Source organism: Oncorhynchus clarkii, chromosome 17 (genome assembly GCF_045791955.1).
Source record: "Oncorhynchus clarkii lewisi isolate Uvic-CL-2024 chromosome 17, UVic_Ocla_1.0, whole genome shotgun sequence".
NCBI classification, from domain to species: domain Eukaryota; kingdom Metazoa; phylum Chordata; class Actinopteri; order Salmoniformes; family Salmonidae; genus Oncorhynchus; species Oncorhynchus clarkii.
In genome coordinates, this window is record NC_092163.1 from 9,280,380 (window position 1) to 9,305,150 (window position 24,771).

Genomic DNA, 24,771 nt, shown 5'->3' on the forward strand with positions numbered 1-24,771 from the left:
AAAATGTCAAATTTAGGCACAATAAATTGTATTTATTTATTAATTTCTCAGAGATCACATTCTATTTATATTATATAACACAATAATTCATCTTAATTTCAAAACAATCTGAGATGGTGGATGTGGAAATCTTATTTCTCCTGGTCTTCTGAGGTGAAATAGGTGTCCATGCACTGATAACCTTTAACAGCGGCCAATGCAGCCCCTGCTGCTAACGACAATGGAGAGCTGTACATGGCTCCCAACCCCAATGCAGCCATACTGGCAAACGCTGACCACTTGCACTCATTCAATTTCTCTTCTCTTCTTCTTCTTTCTTCCTCATCCTGTCTCCTCTCTCTGTCTCTTTCCTTCTTCTCCTGTTTCTTCCTCTCCTCCTCCTCTTCAATCTTCATCTGGGCCTCCTGGTACATCTCGTTGGTGTAGTGTTGTCCTCCATTCTTCTTCACCATCTCCTCTATCTTCTTCAGCAGCTCTGGAACCTGAGTGTTGTCTTCTCTCTTGTCATTGATTAGGGAGTGATATCTGCCCCCACAGATATTGATGAGTTTCCGTAACTCTTTGCTCTCAGCCAGAAACTCTTCCACTGATTTCCCCTCCAGTTGATCTCCATGTGTGAACAGCAAGATGGTGTACATTGAGGCTTCTTCTCCAAAGTTCTTCTGGATCCACTTAACAGTGTTCCTCTCCTCCTTTGTAAACCTCCCCAGTCTGATCACCAGCAGGAAGGCGTGAGGTCCTGGGACTGACATTTCTATACACCTGACTATTTAACTTTTTATCTCTTCTTTAGACATTGTTGTATCATAGAGTCCCGGGGTGTCAATGACATCAATCTTCCTCCCATCCACCACTCCACTCTGTTTCTCACTCTGTGCAGTCACAGACACTGGAGAAGCCCCCGCTTTAAACACCTCTCTCCCCAGGATGGTGTTTCCTGTTGCACTCTTCCCTGATCCAGTCTTCCCCACCAGAACTATCCTCAGGTTAGAGGGCTGCCCTGAAACTGTGGAAACAGACAAGAAATTATTGATTTTGCAATAATATGTTAAGATAAATGCACAACACAGAGGACTAAAGGTCAACGATCAATGGAAATAATGTTTTTTCTGTAATAGGGGATTATTTATCAATGGGTCAGAGACATGGGAGGAATTTGTCTCCACATTGAGCCTGAAATAGGCCATTGGCCCAGTTTTATAGCAAGGAATTATAATTGGTCAACTATAGGCTAGGGTAGGTTTATACAACTACATCCTGTCCCTTTGTTCCGTGGAAAGAATCACGGAGGAGAGAATCACTGAGGACAGGGGAGAATGAACATCTACCTCTCAGCAAAACATATATGATTTGTCCTCTTTGAATAAACCTATTTTTCTCCCCCTCATTTGCTTTGGGGTCTGTGTTATTGAAGAGTAACATCAATTGCTAACACTTGGTGCCGTGACCCAGATGAATTGGTCGTAACCAACAACAAGGAAAGACTCAACTGTGTATTGATCCAGGGGAAAGAGAGAGAGAGTTTTGAGCCCATTGGATTGAACTCTAAATTTCCTGATTGACTGCTAACATATTGCTGGGTGAGTCTAGACCGATTACTTTTTATTCTTTTTATTTTACCGTTATTTGACCAGGTTGTCTGAGAACACGTTCTCATTTACAGCAACGACCTGGGGAATCGTTGCAGGGGAGAGGAGGGGGATGAATGAGCCCATTGTTAGCTGGTAATGATTAGGTGATCATGATGGTATGAGGGACAGCTTGAGAATTTAGCCAGGACACCGGGGTTAACACCCCTACTCCTACGATAAGTGCCAAGGGATCTTTAATGACCTCAGAGAGTCAGGACACCCGTTTAACGTCCCATCTGAAAGACGGCACCCTACACAGGGCAGCGTCCCTCCAAGGTTTAGAGCAGAGGTGGTTAGACACAGTAGGTTACCCAACATGGAAGATGAAGGTGCTCCATTTTTGGAGGAATTGAGTGTAATCACCCAGCAGTGAAAAACTTTTGTTTCCACAACTATGGACTGGGAAAGACAAAACTAGGACGACATCATCGACAGGCTGTCACGACTGGACAGAGACATCAATCAACATAATAAACCGGCTGTTAACTAGTGATTATGTTAAGATTGATTGTTTTTTCTAAAGATAGTTTAATGTTAGCTAGCACCTTACCGTGGCTCCTTGCTGCACTCACGTAACAGGTGGTCAGCCTGCCACTCAGTCTCCTCGTGGAGATCAATGTAATCGGCCATAATCGGCGTCCAAAAATGACGATTACCGATTGTTATGAAAACTTGAAATCGGCCCTAATTAATAGGCCATCGACCTCTATTTGGGACACATAGTTTATCGTTTTGTGGGCAAACGGTGAAATCCTGGTGTGCGGAAAGAGTCTGAGGCTGTTGTGGCAAATTGCAACTCTGTATGGAAAACAACACCAAGAGACGTGTGAAAGTACAGATACGACGAGCCCCTCCAGGACCCTGCAGACATCTACAGCTTGACTACAATACGCTGCCCAAATGTAAAGGACAGGAAGATGTGCTGGTCGTTGTTGATCGTTTCTCACGATGAGTTGAAGCCCACCCTACTGAGAACGGAAACGCACAAAACACAGCTAAAAGTGGGTGATGGGTAACAAACACATGGAACAGAGACGCGAGACTCCTGAAGGGGGAAGTGACGTAGTACCAGGACAGTGGGTGATGGTAACAAACACATGGAACAGAGACGTGAGATTCCTGAAGGGGGAAGTGACGTAGTACCAGGACAGTGGGTGATGGGTAACAAACACATGTAACAGAGACGTGAGACTCCTGAAGGGGGAAGTGACGTAGTACCAGGACAGTGGGTGATGGTAACAAACACATGGAACAGAGACGTGAGACTCCTGGAGGGGGACTTGACGTAGTACCAGGACAGTGGGTGATGGTAACAAACACATGTAACAGAGACGTGAGACTCCTGAAGGGGGAAGTGACGTAGTACCAGGACAGTGGGTGATGGGTAACAAACACATGTAACAGAGACGTGAGACTCCTGAAGGGGGAAGTGACGTAGTACCAGGACAGTGGGTGATGGGTAACAAACACATGGAACAGAGACGTGAGACTCCTGGAGGGGGACTTGACGTAGTACCAGGACAGTGGGTGATGGTAACAAACACATGTGACAGACACAATAGGGACAAAATGGGAAGGTCATTATCAAGTGTTGCTCATAATAAGGTCAGCAGTGAAAGTCCAGGGAAAATCACGATGGATACATGTCACTCACTGCAAGGTTTTCCATGTTGATGACAAAGCGGAGTCTGGAGAATAAAGAACTGATTGATTAGCAATCAGGGGACAATCTCAGGTGAAGAAGTATACTAAGATGATCAGAACCTGATAAGCTTCTATATGTTGTACTCCGCAGTCGTCATATTAGGGAAATCCAGGTGAAATGTCTAACGTTTTCATGAAAATCGGGACATGCTTACTCTATGTGAAATATACATTTCTCTTGAAACCAGGACGTTACTTTCATTATTGTTTCCTTCGTTACAGGTTATGAGAATCTACCTTCTGAAGCTGCAGCAATATGCCTTGACTGTACCTGAAATGATACAAGATCACCGGTGAAGTGTTCATTAGAGAAGTCCTTATCAACCAGTGGAACGGAAGAAGAATTCCTCACTACCGGCAGACTGTCAGAACATCATCTCTAATAGTTATCTATGTTGGACTGATACCAGTGTGGAAGAGCTGGTCACTTTGGTGAATGATTACCTTGTCAATAGGACAATTGACTATTGTTGTCTTGTAGACAATTATTTTTCTGTGTGAGTTTCCTCAAATTCAGGATGTGGTAGGACTTGTAAGGGACATCATCATTACACCTGTTAATACTTATTTTCTATAACTTTGTTTGAAATCTATTTCTTATTGTAACATCAGGTAAAACATTGTCACGCCCTGACCTTAGAGATCCTTTTTATGCCTCTATTTTGGTTTGGTCAGAGAGTGAGTTGGGGTTCTATGTCTGGTGTTCTATGTTTTCTTTACTGTGTGTTTGGCCAGGTATGGTTCTCAATCAGAGGCAGCTGTTGTCTCTGCTTGAGAACCAGAACCATACTTAGGTAGCCTTTTCCCACCTGTCTGTTGTGGGTAGTTGTTTTCTGTTTTGTGTCTACACCAGCCAGAACTGTTTCATTTCATTCACTCGCATTGTTGTTTCAGTGTTCAGTTGATTTATTCAATTACAATGAACACTTACCACGCTGCGTTTTGGTAACCTTCTTTCCAGGGCGAACGTTACAAATATGTCCTTTGTGTTTTATAGAAATGTAATGTGTTTAATGTGAATGATTTTATGTTTAATGCTAATGTTTTCTATTATTTTCCAAAAATACATTTGAAGTATATTTCTTTTTAAAATGGTCTAGGGGGAGTGTAAGAATATTTTACGATAACTACACAACGCAGAGGACGAGAGGTCAATCGATTACTTATGATCAATAAAAATAGTGTTTTTTTCTGTCATTGGGAATTACTGGTCAATGGGTCAGAGACATGGGAGAAATGTGTCTAGACATTGAGACTGAAATAGGTTACTTGTTATTTTGCCATTGGTTTTATTGCAAGGAATTCTAACTGGTCAACCACAGGCTATGGTTGGGTTATAACACTACATCCTGTCCCTTTGTTCTGTGGAGAGAATCACTGAGGAGAGAATCACTGAGGACAGGGGAGAATGAACATCTACCTCTCAGCATAACATCTATGATTTGTCCTCTTTGAATAAACCTATTTTTCTCCCGCTGATTTGCTTTGGGGTCTGTGCTATTGAAGAGTAACATCAACTGCTAACACTGATAGTGGGTGTCTTGATAAAAGGTTACTGAAAACTCTGTGTAAGTCCATGCATATATATATATATGTGTGTGTGTGTGTGTGTGTGTGTGTGTCTTTCCTGGTTGAGGGTTGACAAGACATTAACTGCTTCTCTTCTAGTCAAATAGTCAAATAACATTCAGCTTATACACCAATATATACCCAATAAGACATGCCACCAGAGGTCTCTTCACAGTCCCCTAGTTCAACATTAAACAAATAAATAAAAAATATTAAATATCTTCTCATGGAATGGCAGGACATGTGAAGGGACACACAAACAAACATTTTTTTTGTATTGTATTATTATTATAATAATAATATTTATACATTTATTTGTGTGACTGTCCTTGTCCTTGTTGTTTTCTGTTGACCCCAGGAAGAATGTCTGCTGCCACTGGAAAAGATAATGGGATCCAAAAAAACGTGTGTTTGTGTGTGTGTGTGTGTGTGTGTGTGTGTGTGTGTGTGTGTGTGTGTGTGTGTGTGTGTGTGTGTGCACCTTGGAATTCACCAGTGAAGTCTTGCAAACAGAGTGTCAACAGGAACAGAATCCTTCCTCTTCCTCGTTCCATTACTAAAACTGCAGCCAATCAAAAACTTGGAAACAGACAATGACGTCATTGCAAAAAACAAAGTCCACATTTTTCGGTGCCTCATGCAGTGTTCTGCAAAGTTTCTACTTTTACAGATAATAATTTAATCATTTAAAAAACTATTAAACTATAAACTATAAAAATAGTAATGATATGCTGTACAACTGTTGTAAAACACAGTACATTCCCTAAGATAGGGCGTACATAATGTACTCATATAGGGCGTGTCAAATGACATTCTAAACATGGTTATTATTCTACCATTGCCTGCCTGCTGCTGTTAAGACCAGATAGACCAGTTAGAGGTTGTGTTCCCATTACCATTAAACATCACATCTACTGTGTAGACAGACAGGAAGAGTTTAAACAATAATTAAGTGGAATCAGTATAACGGAAAACAGTGCTAAATGTGTAAATCAGGAGGAGTCTGAACACAAAGCATAGTGTTCCTCTGTTCCTCTGTTCAGATGTTGCTGACGCCAGATCTTACAACACCTGGATAGGTATTTTACATATCAGCTAACCACATCATGTGTTTTAGCAATCTATCAGTCAATCAATGGTTGATGCATGCAACCTCTAAGCAGTGGAACGTGACCTTAGTCAGTACTGACAAAAACCTGCAGGTGTGTCCCTCACAGCAACAACCTGCTATAAGATGGGTGTTGACCCAATATTGAACGAGACACAGTATACTGCACTATCTCTGCACTAAACAAGGTACAGTATACTACACTATCTCTGCACTAAACAAGATACACTATACTACACTATCTCTACACTAAACAAGGTACAGTATACTGCACTATCTCTGCACTAAACAAGGTACAGTATACTACACTATCTCTGCACTAAACAAGGTACAGTATACTGCACTATCTCTGCACTAATCAATGTATAGTATACTACACTATCTCTGCACTAAACAAGGTCCAGTATACTGCACTATCTCTGCACTAATCAATGTACAGTATACTACACTATCTCTGCACTAATCAAGGTACAGTATACTACACTATCTCTGCACTAAACAAGGTACAGTATACTACACTATCTCTGCACTAAACAAGGTACAGTATACTACACTATCTCTGCACTAAACAAGGTACAGTATACTACACTATCTCTGCACTAAACAAGGTACAGTATACTGCACTATCTCTGCACTAATCAAGGTACAGTATACTACACAATCTCTGCACTAATCAAGGTACAGTATACTACACTATCTCTACACTAAACAAGGTCCAGCATACTGCACTATCTCTGCACTAATCAAGGTACAGTATACTACACTATCTCTGCACTAAACAAGGTAAGTATACTGCACTTTCTCTGCACTAAACAAGGTACAGTATACTGCACTATTTCTACACTAAACAAGGTCCAGTATACTGCACTATCTCTGCACTAATCAAGGTACAGTATACTACACTATCTCTGCACTAAACAAGGTCCAGTATACTGCACTATCTCTGCACTAATCAAGGTACAGTATACTACACTATCTCTGCACTAAACAGGGTAAGTATACTACACTATCTCTGCACTAAACAAGGTACAGTATACTACACTATCTCTGCACTAATCAATGTACAGTATACTACACTATCTCTGCACTAAACAAGGTACAGTATACTGCACTATCTCTGCACTAATCAATGTACAGTATACTGCACTATCTCTGCACTAATCAATGTACAGTATACTGCACTATCTCTGCACTAATCAATGTACAGTATACTACACTATCTCTGTACTAAACAATGTACAGTATACTGCACTATCTCTGCACTAATCAATGTAGAGTATACTGCACTATCTCTGCACTAATCAATGTAGAGTATACTGCACTATCTCTGCACTAATCAAGGTACAGTATACTACACTATCTCTGCACTAAACAAGGTCCAGTATACTGCACTATCTCTGCACTAATCAAGGTACAGTATACTACACTATCTCTGCACTAAACAGGGTAAGTATACTACACTATCTCTGCACTAAACAAGGTACAGTATACTACACTATCTCTGCACTAATCAATGTACAGTATACTACACTATCTCTGCACTAAACAAGGTACAGTATACTGCACTATCTCTGCACTAATCAATGTACAGTATACTACACTATCTCTGTACTAAACAATGTACAGTATACTGCACTATCTCTGCACTAATCAATGTAGAGTATACTGCACTATCTCTGCACTAATCAATGTACAGTATACTGCACTATCTCTGCACTAATCAATGTACAGTATACTGCACTATCTCTGCACTAATCAATGTACAGTATACTGCACTATCTCTGCACTAATCAATGTACAGTATACTACACTATCTCTGCACTAATCAAGGTACAGTATACTGCACTATCTCTGCACTAAACAAGGTACAGTATACTACACTATCTCTGCACTAAACAAGGTACAGTATACTGCACTATCTCTACACTAAACAAGATACAGTATACTGCACTATCTCTGCACTAAACAAGGTACAGTGTACTACACTATCTCTGCACTAAACAAGGTACAGTATACTACACTATCTCTGCACTAAACAAGATACAGTATACTGCACTATCTCTGCACTAAACAAGATACAGTATACTGCACTATCTCTGCACTAAACAAGATACAGTATACTGCACTATCTCTGCACTAAACAAGGTACAGTATACTACACTATCTCTGCACTAAACAAGGTACAGTATACTACACTATCTCTGCACTAAACAAGGTAAATGTTTCAGGTAAAAGTCTAACCATGTTTCCTCTTTCACTGTTCTACAATATTAAGACGTGTAGAAATACAAACATACTGTATAGCAGAATGTGATTGTTAACAGCTACATTATTATATTGTTTTGACATTTTGATGTTAAGTGATGTAATCATATGACTATTTATGCATAAATGTTAACAGACCTGGTATCAATAAAATGTCTTCTTAATATTGTACTACAGTTATTCAAGTACTGTAGAGTAGATTGTTGTACAACATTTAATTAGTAAGGTAGTTAAGTTGAATACTCACTTTTAGTGTTGCACAGATCTGTATATTGTTGTCTGCTGTTGTCACAGAGAGAGCTGAAGCAGTGGGCCTGCTGGTTTTGCATAGCCAGGACCTTAAGGACCAATAGAATGGTCTAAAACTCATGCGACACTAAAGCACCCAACGTGTCTCACGGTACATTCTGTTAAGTTTCATTTTCCCAGAAACTAGTCATTTCTAGCCAATGAGAGAGTGTTGCTAGGCAAACATTATTCTACTCAGGACAGATAGGATCTAAATACTGATTGGGTGTCGCTTTTTAACCTTGGATGCTTGCCAGAATCAGAAGATAGGTGTCACGTTCTGACCTTAATTCCTTTGTTGTGTATTTATTTAGTATGGTCAGGGCGTGAGTTGGGGTGGGCAGTCTGTTTGTTTTTCTATGTTGGTTTTTGTGTTCGGCCTAGTATGGTTCTCAATCAGAGGCAGGTGTCGTTAGTTGTCTCTGATTGAGAATCATACTTAGGTAGCCTTGTTCCACCTGTGTTTCGTGGGTGTTTATTTTCTGTTTTGTGTGTCATCACTAGACAGGACTGTTTCGTTTGTTCGTTCTTCCTAGTTGTTATTTTGTTTAGTGTTCAGTTTTGATTATATTAAATATCATGACCACTTACGACGCTGCACCTTGGTGCATTTCACCTTCTTCCACCGACGACGGCCGTTACAATAGGCCACATCTTTGGGTAAAATGAAAGACATAGACTTAGTCTCCTTCTGGGATAAAAAGGTTACAAATTAAATAACAAATAAAACTACATTTTCAAATGTAATGTTATATGTGTCTAGCCTGGTCCCAGATCAGTTTGTTCTCTTTCCAACTCCATAGAGTACCACAGTATGAGTCACAATACCCATAAAATCCAGCTGTCAAACAGGGAAATGGTTCCAATCGTTTTTCTACCATTCATTTTTCACATAGAGGATTATAGAAACACTTAAAATGGTAACACCATACTTTACACCCAGCATCATAACATGTTATGACACAGTCATAACCTGTCATAATATGGTCATAACACTGTCATGACACATATATTTAGACCTATTGTGACATATCTTACATTATTTTATGGCTGGTTATGACACCTACATAAGAGTCAAAACCCACAGAACCTACCACTGTAGTTATTTTATGGTTGGTTATGACGCCTACATAAGAGTCAAAACCCACAGAACCTACCACTGTAGTTATTATATGGCTGGTTATGACACCTACATAAGAGTCAAAACCCACAGAACCTACCACTGTAGTTATTTTATGGCTGGTTATGACACCTACATAAGATTCAAAACCTACAGAACCTACCACTGTAGTTATTTTATGGCTGGTTATGACACCTACATAAGAGTCAAAACCCACAGAACCTACCACTGTAGTTATTTTATGGTTGGTTATGACACCTACATAAGAGTCAAAACCCACAGAACCTACCACTGTAGTTATTTTATGGTTGGTTATGACACCTACATAAGAGTCAAAACCCACAGAACCTACCACTGTAGTTATTTTATGGCTGGTTATGACACTTACTTAAGATTAAGATGAAAAAACATGACTGTTTTTTCTCAGCATCATGACAAAATGTTTAACGTTTAGCATTACAATAGCTGCAAGTAGAGTTGGAATTCAACGGCTCAGACACAAGAGGTATGTGGCAGGGTCTACAGTCAATCACGGATTACAAAAAGAAAACCAGCCCCGTCGCTGACCCCGATCTCTTGCTCCCAGACAAACTAAACAACTTCTTTGCTGGCTTTGAGGACAATACAGTGCCACCGACATGGTCCGCTACCAAAACCTGCGGGCTCTCCACCGCAACCAACGTGAGTAAAATATTTATACTTGTTAACCATCGCAAGGCTGCTGGCCCAGACGGCAACCCTAGCCGTGTCCTCAGAGCATGCGCAGACCAGCTGGCTGGTGAGTTTACAGACATATTCAATCAATCCATATCCCAGTCTGCTGTTCCCACATGCTTCAAAAGGGCCACCATTGTTCCTGTTCACAAGAAAGCTATGGTAACTGAGCTAAACGACTACCGCCCCGTAGCAGTCACTTCCGTCATCATGAAATGCTTTGAGAGACTAGTCAAGGACCATATCACCTCCACCCTACCTGACAACCTAGACCCACTCCAATTTGCTCACCGCCCCAATAGGTCCACAGACGATGCAATCGCAATCACACTGCACACTGCCCTAACCCATCTTGACAAGAGGAATACCTATGTATGAATGCTGTTCATTGACTACAGCTCATCATTTAACACCACAGTACCCTCCAAACTCGTCATTAAGCTCGAGACCCTGGGTCTCGACCAAGCCCTCTGCAACTGGGTTCTGGACTTCCTGATTGGACGCCCCCAGGTGGTGAGGGTAGGAAACAACATCTCCACCCGGCTGATCCTCAACACTGAGGGCCACAAGGGTGCGTTCTCAGCCCTCTCCTATACTCCCTGTTCACCCCTGACTGCGTGGCCATGCACGCGTCCAAAATAATCATCAAATTTGCAGATGACACTACAGTGGTAGGCTTGATTACCAACAACAACGAGACGGCCTACAGGGAGGAGGTGAGGGCCCTCAGAGTGTGGTGTCAGGAAAATAACCTCAAACTCAACGTCAACAAAACAAAGGAGATGATCGTGGACTTCAGGAAACAGCAGAGGGAGCATCCCCCCATACACATTGATGGGACAGCAGTGAAAGTGGAAAGTTTTAAGTTCCTCAGCGTACACATCACGGACAAACTGAAATGGCCCACCCACACAGACAGCATGGTGAAGAAGGCGCAACAGCGCATCACCGGGGGCAAACTACCTGCCCTCCAGGACACCTACACCACCCAATGTCACAGGAAGGCCAAAAAGATCATCAAGGACAACAACCACCCGAGCCACTGCCTGTTCACCCCACTAACATCCAGAAGGCGAGGTCAGTACAGGTGCATCAATGCTGGGACTGAGAGACTGAAAAACAGCTTCTATCTCAAGGATTCAGACTGTTAAACAGCCATCACTAACATTGAGTGACTGCTGCCAACATACTGACTCAAATCTCTAGCCACTTTATTAATTAAAAAATGGATGTAATAAATGTGTCACTAATCACTTTAAACAATGCCACTTTATATAATGTTTACATACCCTATATTACTCATCTCGTATGTATATACTGTACTTTATACCATCTACTGCATCTTGCCTATTCCGTTCGGCCATCACTCATCCATATATTTATATGTACATATTCTTAATCATTCCTTTACACTTGTGTGTATTAGGTAGTTGTTGTGAAATTGTTAGATTACTTGTTAGATATTACTGCATGGTCGGAACTAGAAGAACAAGCATTTCGCTACACTCACATTAACACCTGCTAAACATGTGTATGTGACAAATACATTTGATTTGATTTGAAATGTGTTTTCTCTTTGCCCAAAATGTGTTGAAATGCAGGACTTTAACTGTTTTCCTTTTGGGGGGGCCCCTGGAGATGGTGGTAGAGTAACACTTAAAGCTGGAGAACAACTGGTCTTCACAGCACAGTACAATAACATACTGTAACTCACTGATCTCACAATGGCAAGCATATAGCTTGCGTTTTCTTGATAAATTATTTGGTGACAGTTTACTTGACACCCAGCATCATAACACGTTATGACATGTGACACGTTATGACGTTATGACATGTTCACAAACAATTGCAAAATTCAATAATATATAGAACTTTTCTGCTCTGGTATATAAGATTTTTTGAGGCCTTGCTCACAATTCATTCTGTGGCAGCACAATGACCAAACAATATACTGTATGTGAAGCTCTTGACCACATCTTTGATCATGAAACTGGTGAGGAGGAAAGAGTCCTTGTTGAACTTCGACACAAAGTGGTCTGTGATTAATAGCACTGTGTTTCTTCTGAGGAGGGTTAAGGATGGCTAACTGCTAAATTATGATTTTTAAAATACATTATTATCATTATTATAGAATTATTCAAGACAAAATGAAGAAATGTCTTGCTCAACTAGGCTTCCTGCAAAATGGCAGGCAGCCGCCAGCAGGCTCAACACAACCTCCGTCCACGACTAGGGGCTGATCCTGACGGGAGGATCAGCCCCCAAAGATATTCAGGATTATGAGTGTTTTGCATTAGAATCTCTATATAAAAACGTGGTAACTTCCTGTGGTATCCTGCTTTCTCTGAAGTCTAAATCATACAGGTTTGATTTCTGTTATTACAGAGCTCTCTGTCTTTCATTTACACAGGATGGAACAGATATACAGATACTTTACTTGTCTATGCAATCTGCAATCTGGAAAATATATTTCTAGGACTGTATCAGGATGTGTAAAAACAACTGGAAACAGGACTATTCATAACAACAGTTGTGTTTTATATCCCTATGCAGCCAGTACCCACAACCCATAATGCATACACCCCACAAGAACATACACTACCATTTCATATATGCTATGAATCCCCACTAAATACATACACTACCACTTCATATATGCTATGTGTCCCCACTAGATACATACACTACCATTTATTATATACTAAATATATCCCCACTAAATACATACACTACCATTTATTATAAACTAAATATATCCCCACTAAATACATACACTACCATTTATTATATACTAAATATATCCCCACTAAATACATACACTACCATTTAATATATACTATATATCCCACTAAATACATACACCTCCACTAAAATAAACGGTCATGATTTGAGTTGAGGAACGTTGTAACTATGGGTCATGAGAGGGGAATTGTGTACAGTGCAGCAGGAGTGTTTTGTTAAGATGTTCCACGTTCCCACCCTGCTAGGGCCACCCTGCCACACGGCTAGCATATATATATAACATTGCAAATGGTTTTGAAAGAACTGTTATATCATTCAGTAAGTACCATTGCCATACGTAGCGAAACGTTAAGACCAACTGAACGTACCCCCGGTGTTTTAAAAGCCTAGCATCTCCTTAGTGCATTCAAACCCAGCTACACCTGCTGCCACCAATACTGGTGAAGCAAACACCATACCTAGTCCTGCTGTGGCTAGACTGCCGTACGCTGCCAGTTTACAGTAAAACATATTCTCCTCTCTGATCTTTCTCTGAGCCTCTTCATAGTCAGCACTGGTGTAGTGTTCTCCTCCATTGTCCTCCTCCACCATCTCCTCGATCTTCTCCAGCAGCTCTCTAACCTGAGTGTTGTCTTCTCTCTTGTCATTAATCAGAGAGTGATATCTGCCCCCACACATATTGATGAGTCTCCGTAGCGCTTTGCTCTGAGCAAGAAACCCTTTGACTGTTTTGCCCTTCAGTTGATCTCCATGAGTGAACAGTAAGATGGTGTACATTGAGGCATCTTCAACCTATCGCAATATTTTCTCTTTTTGCTCTTTCCCGTCTCCTCTTTTCCTCCCGTCTCCTCATTTCTTCTTCCCGTCTCCTCCTTTCTTGCTCCCGTATCTCATCCTCTCTTCTCCTCCTCTCTTCCTCCATCTCCTGTCTCTTCCTCTCCTCCTCCTCTTCGATCTTCCTCTGGGCCTCCTGGTACATCTCATTGGTGTAGTGCTCTCCTCCATTCATCTTCACCATCTCTTCTATCTTCCTCAGCAGCACATTGACCTGAAGACGGTCATCCCTCTGACCATTATTGAGACAATGGTATCTTCCCCAACAACTTTTGATCAGTTCCTGAATTGAAACACAAGGATTCAGACATTCCTCAACTGCTTTCCCCTTCAAATGATCTTTACCAGTGAACAGAATGATGGTGTACTTTGATGCTTCTTCTCCAAAGTTCTCCTGGATCCACTTCACAGTGTTCCTCTCCTCCTCTGTGAACCTCCCCAGTCTGATCACCAGCAGGAAGGCGTGGGGTCCTGGGACTGACATGTAGATGGCCTTTTCTATCTCACTTTTCATCTCTTCTTTGGGCATTGTTGTGTCATAGAGCCCCGGGGTGTCGATGACATCAATCTTCCTCCCATCCACCACTCCACTCTGTTTCTCACAGTGAACAGTCAGACTCAGGGGAGAAGTCTACTTTCAACCCCTCCCTGTGTGTGCTGGACCTTGGTATTGACAAGTGAAGTGTGTGTGTGTGTGTGTGTGTGTGTGTGTGTGTGTGTGTGTGTGTGTGTGTGTGTGTGTGTGTGTGTGTGTGTGTGTGTGTACTGGACCTTGGTATTGACCAGTGAAGGCTTGCAGACAGAGTGTCAACAGGAACAGAATCTTCAGAGTCCCTCCTCTTCCTCGTTCCATCTCTGCTACAATCGGCCAATCAACAACCTTATTACAAAAAACAAAGTCCAGATAAACTAAATCAGAATTTCTTCTCAACCTTTTCACTTTAAAACAATGTGAACTATAAAAAGAGCACTGATATGTGTTGTAACTGTGGTAAAACAACGTACATTCCCTAACAAGGTAACCAGCATCAGGAAAACATAATGTACTCACATGGGGGAGGTCAAATGACATTCTAAACGTGCGTATCATTCTACAGTTGACATTCTAAACGTGCGTATCATTCTACAGTTGACATTCTAAACGTGCGTATCATTCTACAGTTGACATTCTAAACGTGCGTATCATTCTACAGTTGACATTCTAAACGTGCGTATCATTCTACAGTTGACATTCTAAACGTGCGTATCATTCTACAGTTGACATTCTAAACGTGCGTATCATTCTACAGTTGACATTCTAAACGTGCGTATCATTCTACAGTTGACATTCTAAACGTGCGTATCATTCTACAGTTGACATTCTAAACGTGCGTATCATTCTACAGTTGACATTCTAAACGTGCGTATCATTCTACAGTTGACATTCTAAACGTGCGTATCATTCTACAGTTGACATTCTAAACGTGCGTATCATTCTACAGTTGACATTCTAAACGTGCGTATCATACTACAGTTGACATTCTAAACGTGCGTATCATACTACAGTTGACATTCTAAACGTGCGTATCATTCTACAGTTGACATTCTAAACGTGCGTATCATTCTACAGTTGACATTCTGCTTCTTGTTTGGGACCAGATGGACCAGTTCAAGATAAATGTCTCAGATAAAAGTGAAAAACATGTATAAATACAAACATATAGAAAAATGTGATTGTTGACATCTGAATCGTTTGATAATATATGCATAAATGTCAACAAACAACAACTCAATAAAATGTTTATTATAATTTTTTAAAATACTGTGCAATAGATTGTTGAGTATTTCATTAGAAAGGTAGTTAAGTTGAATAGTCACTTTTAGTGAAGTTGCGTGTATCTGTTAATTGTCCCAAGTTGTGACCGTGAGAGCTGTAGCTATGTGCTGCACCTTATAGTCATTTCTAGCCACTGAGACAAATAATTCACCTCAGGACAGACAGAGGCTGAAATCTGATTGGGTGTCACTATTATCAACCTCCTCTGACAACTCAACCTTGGATTAGCCACAACTCTGGGTAAAATGAAATGTGTTGGACACATACATGCCTCCTTCTGGGGAAATAAAGGTACATTTTTCACTATATATTTGTCTAGCCTGGTCCCAGATCTGTTTGTGGTCTTTCCAACTCCATTGATCACTATCAAGCCATGACAATGAGTGACAAGGAGTTGTAATGATAGCACAAAGACTGGCACTCAGGGTATTAGTTGTCTAGGTCTTCTGATGTAATTGTTATGTCCTGCTCAGTGGTTACCCTCTACACATCTATGTATTCAGAGAAACTCGACAGTATAAGCATTAACATCACAAAGAGGTTCATTTCCAAGATGACAGCGGATAATACTGTCGTGTCTTTACTATCCTTAACTGAAGTCTTAGTTTTTAACAAAGATTCTCTGTATTTATTATTAAGGGATTAAACTGATTAATCATGTAACTGTAATTAACTAGAAAGTTGGGGCACCAAGGAAAATATTCAGATTATAAAGATATAATTTTCCTAATATAACTTTTCAGATATTTTATATCTGATCAATTAGTCTTCAAATTAATTATTTACTTTACCTCACATTAGTCTCATTCCAAACGTCGTAAATCTGCACGAACCCAGTCTTCACTATGAGTCATCCATACATCAATTGTCTTAATTAAATCATGTATTTATTAACTAACTAAACAATCACAGAACTGCACAAACAAACAAAGGAAATATGGTTACAAGAAATGATAGGGGGATGTGCCCTAGTGGGCTAAACCAGCATGGAGGCTTGGTGTACAAAAGGGAAGTGGGGGTCGACTGAGAAAAGACAACACACAGTTGATAATTATAACAATTGAAATGCTAATCCTTTGCACATGAACGCTCACTCATTCGGGAACAATTGCAATCAATATATATATTTACGCTCAGTGTGTCGGGATCTCTGCTGAAAAGTTAGTTTCTGTTGGAGAGTTTCCGTCCTCTCTCTCTCTCTCTCTATCATGGTTAGAGTGGTTAGCTCAGAGTGACATTCATTCATGTCGTTATGGATAGGTGTTTCGGTGGTTGTTGTTCTTCGCGTTCAATGATACCGAATTCCTAGCTGTAGACTAGTAATTAATATCAAAGACTTGTTCTTATTCTGTCGGTATCGATAGTCTAAGAGTTTAACCACGTGGTATGGTTAAAAGATTCAGCAGTCTGGTCTCAAACCTTGGCCCTCTCGTTATCGAGGTAAGCTGGTCTGCATCCTTTGTCCTCTCGTGATTGAGAGAAAACATGGTCTGTTGAGACATTCTCAAAGTTGGGGTTTAATTCGGGAGTTGCAGAAAAGGGCCTGTCCCAGGATGCCCGACCCTAACTGGGCTTATGGGCGGTCCTCTGATTTAGTTAAACTAAAAAGGGAATTGGAGTTTCCTTCAGTTCTTCATCGATCTTTTATACCTTCTCCGGAACATAAATGTTGTTCAGACCTTAAGTTCTGTGAGGTGGAAGAAATTCCTTTGTTCTCTGTGAAAACTCATTCTGTCTCCATATTGTGGCCATGAGGAGATCATCTCCTCAGGAATTTACGACCTCTCTCTGACCACAGCAGCCTGTGTGTAGGAGGCAGACAGAGGGGGTGGGGCTTGCTGTACCCAAAGAAGGCAACGTCATGACAATATCTATCTATGTGGAGAGACCACCGTTTGTCTGGATACTAACTATCTACGAGGAGAGACCACCGTCTGTCTGGATACTATCTATGAGGAGAGACCACTGTCTGTCTGGATACTAGCTATCTATGAGGAGAGACCACCGTCTGTCTGGATACTATCTATCTATGAGGAGAGACCACTGTCTGTCTGGATAATAACTATCTATGAGGAGAGACCACTGTCTGTCTGGATACTAACTATCTATGAAGAGAGACCACTGTCTGTCTGGATATTATCTATGAAGAGAGACCACTGTCTCTCTGGATACTAACTATCTACACCTGAGGAGTGACCACTGACAGTGATTACGAACTTTTGACTCTTTGACCTTTAGTACCCTGACTCCTGACCTCTCATTGAATTGCAGTGTTCACGTTCCAGTCAGAACTAGTAAACTTTGCTAACCTAGGCGGAATATCCAGATCCCAAGATTCCCACTTTGGAGGAATCATCCAGCTCTAGGCAAATAAGTTAGTGGTGAAAAAATGATGCCATAGTTGAAGTATTGTGATTAGAAAACATTTTTACACCAAAAGCTTTTAATTCTCTGTCAACATTAAATTATACACTGAGTGTCCAAAACATTAGGTACCCCTTCCTAATATTGTGTTGCACCTCCTTTTGCCCTCAAAACAGCCTCAAGTGCATGGACTCTACAAGGTGTCTAACGCGTTCCACAGGGATGCTGGCCCATGTTGACTCCAATGCTTCCCACAGTTGTGTCAAGTTGGCTGGATGTCCTTTGGGTGGTGGACCATTCTTGATACCACAGGAAAGTGTTGAACGTGAAGAAGCCAGTAGCGTTGCAGTTTTTGACACAAACTGGTGACCCTGGCACCTACTGCCATATCCCGTTCAAAGGCACTTACATCTTGTGTCTGGCCCATTCACCCTATGAATGGCACACATACACAATCCATGCCTCAATTATCTCAAGACTTAACAATCCTTCTTTAACCTGTCTCCTCCCCTTCATCTACACTGTTTGAAGTGGATTTAACAAGTGACATCAATAAGGGATCATAGCTTTCACCTGGATTCACCTGGTCAGTCTATGTCATGGAAAGAGCAGGTGTTCCTAATGTTTTGTACACTCAGTGTATAAATCCCTGTAGAGTCTATTGGCGCACTGGTGCATCAATCTAAGTCCCATAATATAAAAAATCCCCTCAAAAATCCCCATTAAAATCAGTTTAAGCTGAAGATATGTTTTTTTGTATACGTTTTTTGGCCATGCATGTGTTTCATTCCACCGCATCTCCCTTCTGCATCTGCAGTGTCAGGTGGCCGGGCTACAGAGGTGTTTGTCAGACCATGAGACATCCCAATAATCGGTTTTCTCACTAAAACGTCTGTAGCATAGGAACGGTTTGGCCTAAACTCTGTGGAAAGGTCAGACTCTCTTTTTTTGTCCGGTTTGCTCTACGACCCCCACAAGCCCCACAGGACTCATCTGAAGTTGATACCATCGATGTGCCATCTTCTGTTTGTAGGGACGGTAGAGGGAAAGGATATTATAGGAATTGTGGTATTTATATAACATTTCCCATAGAATAACAATTATTCGGAGAATACCCACCAATACAGCACTATGTGTACATTCAGAGGGAGCTGGTCTCTGTATTACTGAGTGTTCATACCACTGACATACTATTATGAGCTGTTCTGACTGCAACTAAGCATTTATATAAGGTCATTTAAATGTTATACATGGTTATACCTAGTTATAACCACTTATAACCATAGGCATTTTGATCAGAACAAGTTGGTTGACAAAGTCATGGAAGTTTTTAACAATTGAACAACTGAACAGCTCTGCCACCTTCCTCTGTGGATGACGTGTATTGAGAAACAGATCTCTACCTTAAGCAGAAAGGTTTTAATGGGGGATTTTGTATTATTATGCTAATTAGATCATATAAAATAAATATGCATCCACACTATGCACACTATGCATCCATTCTCCCTGTCACAAAGGGATTCATGGCTGATTTAAGATGAAATCGTCAACCCTGTTTTAGTCAACCCTGTTTCAGTCAACCCTGTTTCAGTCAACCCTGTTTCAGTCAACCCTGTTTCAGTCAACCCTGTTTTAGTCAACCCTGTTTCAGTCAACCCTGTTTTAGTCAACACTGTTACTTTATTTGGCACTTATTAGGCACTTTGAATGTTAAAATTAGGTGAAATATTAAGTAGTTTTCTTTTTTCCCAAGTTGCACTTCTCAAAGGGGGCCATATTGGTATTACTACATAGCTACAGTTTCAAGTCATGAAGATTGAATGAATTAATTGATTTTATTTGACAAATGTAAAATATATTTAACCTCTTACTTCTACCCCCTCCTTTTTCGAAAATTCTGTTAAAAATCGCGCAACTTTTCAGCGTCCTGCTACTCATGCCAGGAATATAGTATATGCATATGATTAGTATGTGTGGATAGAAAACACTCTGAAGTTTATAAAACTGGTTAAATCACGGCTGTGACTATAACAGATTGTGTGTTTCATTGAAAAACGCAAGAAAAACTGCTCTCTGAAAGCTAAAAATAATTTCCATAAGTCACTTCCACGAGTTGTTAAAAGAGAACAGAATTTAATATCGAACTGCCTATCAAGTGAAGACCTATTGAAAAGACATCGCCCTGTAATCATTTTGATAGATTATAAACGTTTACTAATACCTAAAGTTGGATTACAAAAGGATTTCGAAGTGTTTTGTGAAAGTTTATCGTCGACTTTTTTAATTTTAAAAAATTACGCAGCGTTTAAAAACAATGATTTTTTCTGAATGACACAGCTTCCATACAAAGCTATTTTGGGTATATATGGACCGATTTAAACGAAAAAAAGACCCAATAGTGATGTTTATGGGGCATATAGGAGTGCCAAGAAAGAAGCTCGTCAAAGGTAATGAATGTTTTATATTTTATTTCTGCGTTTTGGGTAGCGCCGGCTACCGCAAAATCTGTTGTTTACGTGTCGTGCTGGCATTTTGGGGGGTGCATGCTATCAGATAATAGCTTCTGATGCTTTCGCCGAAAAGCATTTTAAAAATCTGACTTGCTGGCTAGGTTCACAACGAGTGTGGCTTTAATTCAATACCCTGCTTGTGAATTTTGATCAAAGATTGAGTTGTAACGAGTACATTTAGCATTTAGCGTAGCGCATTTGCATTTCCAGGGGCATACTTGAGACGTCTGCGTCTCAAGTATGGTCAAGAAGTTGTTTCCTTAGCCGAGTAGAATACATGTATATAAAAAAATCACAGATGATTAAAAACACAATTGTCTAACAAAATGTCCATATTTCCATGTACATTAGAAGTTCACCTCTTGAACCCTTTTTGAATCACAAACAGATGAATTAAATGACCCCAAAAAGTTTGATCTGATTGTATTATTTTGAATCACCTACAGTATACATGTTATTATTTATCCCCTAATGTGTTTATAAATTCATCAAGGACCATGTTTAACATTAATATTGAAAGTATTACAGCTCATTTCCGTCTTTTTTTACCGTCTTATCTTCTTTATCCAAGTGACAAGAGCTGCTATACCAAAACCAGCTGCCCCAACCAACAGAATTGGTCCTACTACCACAGCCACTACTGGGACTACAGCAAGTACTGTAGTCCCAGCTACTACTGCCCCAACAGCTGCTGCTGAAGTTAAACCTATCGCAATATTTTCTCTTTTTGCTCTTTCCCGTCTCCTCTTTTCCTCCCGTCTCCTCATTTCTTCTTCCCATCTCCTCCTTTCTTGCTCCCGTATCTCATCCTCTCTTCTCCTCCTCTCTTCCTCCATCTCCTGTCTCTTCCTCTCCTCCTCCTCTTCGATCTTCCTCTGGGCCTCCTGGTACATCTCATTGGTGTAGTGCTCTCCTCCATTCATCTTCACCATCTCTTCTATCTTCCTCAGCAGCACATTGACCTGAAGACGGTCATCCCTCTGACCATTATTGAGACAATGGTATCTTCCCCAACAACTTTTGATCAGTTCCTGAATTGAAACACAAGGATTCAGACATTCCTCAACTGCTTTCCCCTTCAAATGATCTTTACCAGTGAACAGAATGATGGTGTACTTTGATGCTTCTTCTCCAAAGTTCTCCTGGATCCACTTCACAGTGTTCCTCTCCTCCTCTGTGAACCTCCCCAGTCTGATCACCAGCAGGAAGGCGTGGGGTCCTGGGACTGACATGTAGATGGCCTTTTCTATCTCACTTTTCATCTCTTCTTTGGGCATTGTTGTGTCATAGAGCCCCGGGGTGTCGATGACATCAATCTTCCTCCCATCCACCACTCCACTCTGTTTCTCACAGTGAACAGTCAGACTCAGGGGAGAAGTCTACTTTCAACCCCTCCCTGTGTGTGCTGGACCTTGGTATTGACAAGTGAAGTGTGTGTGTGTGTGTGTGTGTGTGTGTGTGTGTGTGTGTGTGTGTGTGTGTGTGTGTGTGTGTGTGTGTGTGTACTGGACCTTGGTATTGACCAGTGAAGGCTTGCAGACAGAGTGTCAACAGGAACAGAATCTTCAGAGTCCCTCCTCTTCCTCGTTCCATCTCTGCTACAATCGGCCAATCAACAACCTTATTACAAAAAACAAAGTCCAGATAAACTAAATCAGAATTTCTTCTCAACCTTTTCACTTTAAAACAATGTGAACTATAAAAAGAGCACTGATATGTGTTGTAACTGTGGTAAAACAACGTACATTCCCTAACAAGGTAACCAGCATCAGGAAAACATAATGTACTCACATGGGGGAGGTCAAATGACATTCTAAACGTGCGTATCATTCTACAGTTGACATTCTAAACGTGCGTATCATTCTACAGTTGACATTCTAAACGTGCGTATCATTCTACAGTTGACATTCTAAACGTGCGTATCATTCTACAGTTGACATTCTAAACGTGCGTATCATTCTACAGTTGACATTCTAAACGTGCGTATCATTCTACAGTTGACATTCTAAACGTGCGTATCATTCTACAGTTGACATTCTAAACGTGCGTATCATTCTACAGTTGACATTCTAAACGTGCGTATCATTCTACAGTTGACATTCTAAACGTGCGTATCATTCTACAGTTGACATTCTAAACGTGCGTATCATTCTACAGTTGACATTCTAAACGTGCGTATCATTCTACAGTTGACATTCTAAACGTGCGTATCATTCTACAGTTGACATTCTAAACGTGCGTATCATACTACAGTTGACATTCTAAACGTGCGTATCATACTACAGTTGACATTCTAAACGTGCGTATCATTCTACAGTTGACATTCTAAACGTGCGTATCATTCTACAGTTGACATTCTGCTTCTTGTTTGGGACCAGATGGACCAGTTCAAGATAAATGTCTCAGATAAAAGTGAAAAACATGTATAAATACAAACATATAGAAAAATGTGATTGTTGACATCTGAATCGTTTGATAATATATGCATAAATGTCAACAAACAACAACTCAATAAAATGTTTATTATAATTTTTTAAAATACTGTGCAATAGATTGTTGAGTATTTCATTAGAAAGGTAGTTAAGTTGAATAGTCACTTTTAGTGAAGTTGCGTGTATCTGTTAATTGTCCCAAGTTGTGACCGTGAGAGCTGTAGCTATGTGCTGCACCTTATAGTCATTTCTAGCCACTGAGACAAATAATTCACCTCAGGACAGACAGAGGCTGAAATCTGATTGGGTGTCACTATTATCAACCTCCTCTGACAACTCAACCTTGGATTAGCCACAACTCTGGGTAAAATGAAATGTGTTGGACACATACATGCCTCCTTCTGGGGAAATAAAGGTACATTTTTCACTATATATTTGTCTAGCCTGGTCCCAGATCTGTTTGTGGTCTTTCCAACTCCATTGATCACTATCAAGCCATGACAATGAGTGACAAGGAGTTGTAATGATAGCACAAAGACTGGCACTCAGGGTATTAGTTGTCTAGGTCTTCTGATGTAATTGTTATGTCCTGCTCAGTGGTTACCCTCTACACATCTATGTATTCAGAGAAACTCGACAGTATAAGCATTAACATCACAAAGAGGTTCATTTCCAAGATGACAGCGGATAATACTGTCGTGTCTTTACTATCCTTAACTGAAGTCTTAGTTTTTAACAAAGATTCTCTGTATTTATTATTAAGGGATTAAACTGATTAATCATGTAACTGTAATTAACTAGAAAGTTGGGGCACCAAGGAAAATATTCAGATTATAAAGATATAATTTTCCTAATATAACTTTTCAGATATTTTATATCTGATCAATTAGTCTTCAAATTAATTATTTACTTTACCTCACATTAGTCTCATTCCAAACGTCGTAAATCTGCACGAACCCAGTCTTCACTATGAGTCATCCATACATCAATTGTCTTAATTAAATCATGTATTTATTAACTAACTAAACAATCACAGAACTGCACAAACAAACAAAGGAAATATGGTTACAAGAAATGATAGGGGGATGTGCCCTAGTGGGCTAAACCAGCATGGAGGCTTGGTGTACAAAAGGGAAGTGGGGGTCGACTGAGAAAAGACAACACACAGTTGATAATTATAACAATTGAAATGCTAATCCTTTGCACATGAACGCTCACTCATTCGGGAACAATTGCAATCAATATATATATTTACGCTCAGTGTGTCGGGATCTCTGCTGAAAAGTTAGTTTCTGTTGGAGAGTTTCCGTCCTCTCTCTCTCTCTCTCTATCATGGTTAGAGTGGTTAGCTCAGAGTGACATTCATTCATGTCGTTATGGATAGGTGTTTCGGTGGTTGTTGTTCTTCGCGTTCAATGATACCGAATTCCTAGCTGTAGACTAGTAATTAATATCAAAGACTTGTTCTTATTCTGTCGGTATCGATAGTCTAAGAGTTTAACCACGTGGTATGGTTAAAAGATTCAGCAGTCTGGTCTCAAACCTTGGCCCTCTCGTTATCGAGGTAAGCTGGTCTGCATCCTTTGTCCTCTCGTGATTGAGAGAAAACATGGTCTGTTGAGACATTCTCAAAGTTGGGGTTTAATTCGGGAGTTGCAGAAAAGGGCCTGTCCC

At 40.5% G+C, this 24,771-nt stretch overlaps 1 protein-coding gene and 2 pseudogenes across 1 annotated transcript; all 3 read right to left on the minus strand.

Moving 5' to 3' along the window:
* LOC139370220 (GTPase IMAP family member 7-like) lies at positions 1-8,643 on the minus strand (annotated as a pseudogene).
* A 4,738-nt stretch (positions 8,644-13,381) lies between these two features.
* Positions 13,382-14,828, minus strand: LOC139370221 (GTPase IMAP family member 7-like). The gene is given in 3 exon segments (XM_071109574.1): positions 13,382-13,860; positions 14,285-14,652; positions 14,755-14,828. Coding segments are annotated over 3 exon segments (783 nt in total). The 3' UTR covers positions 13,382-13,519.
* Positions 14,829-21,210: 6,382 nt separating this feature from the next.
* On the minus strand, positions 21,211-22,258 carry LOC139370503 (GTPase IMAP family member 4-like; annotated as a pseudogene).
* Positions 22,259-24,771: the final 2,513 nt, after the last annotated feature.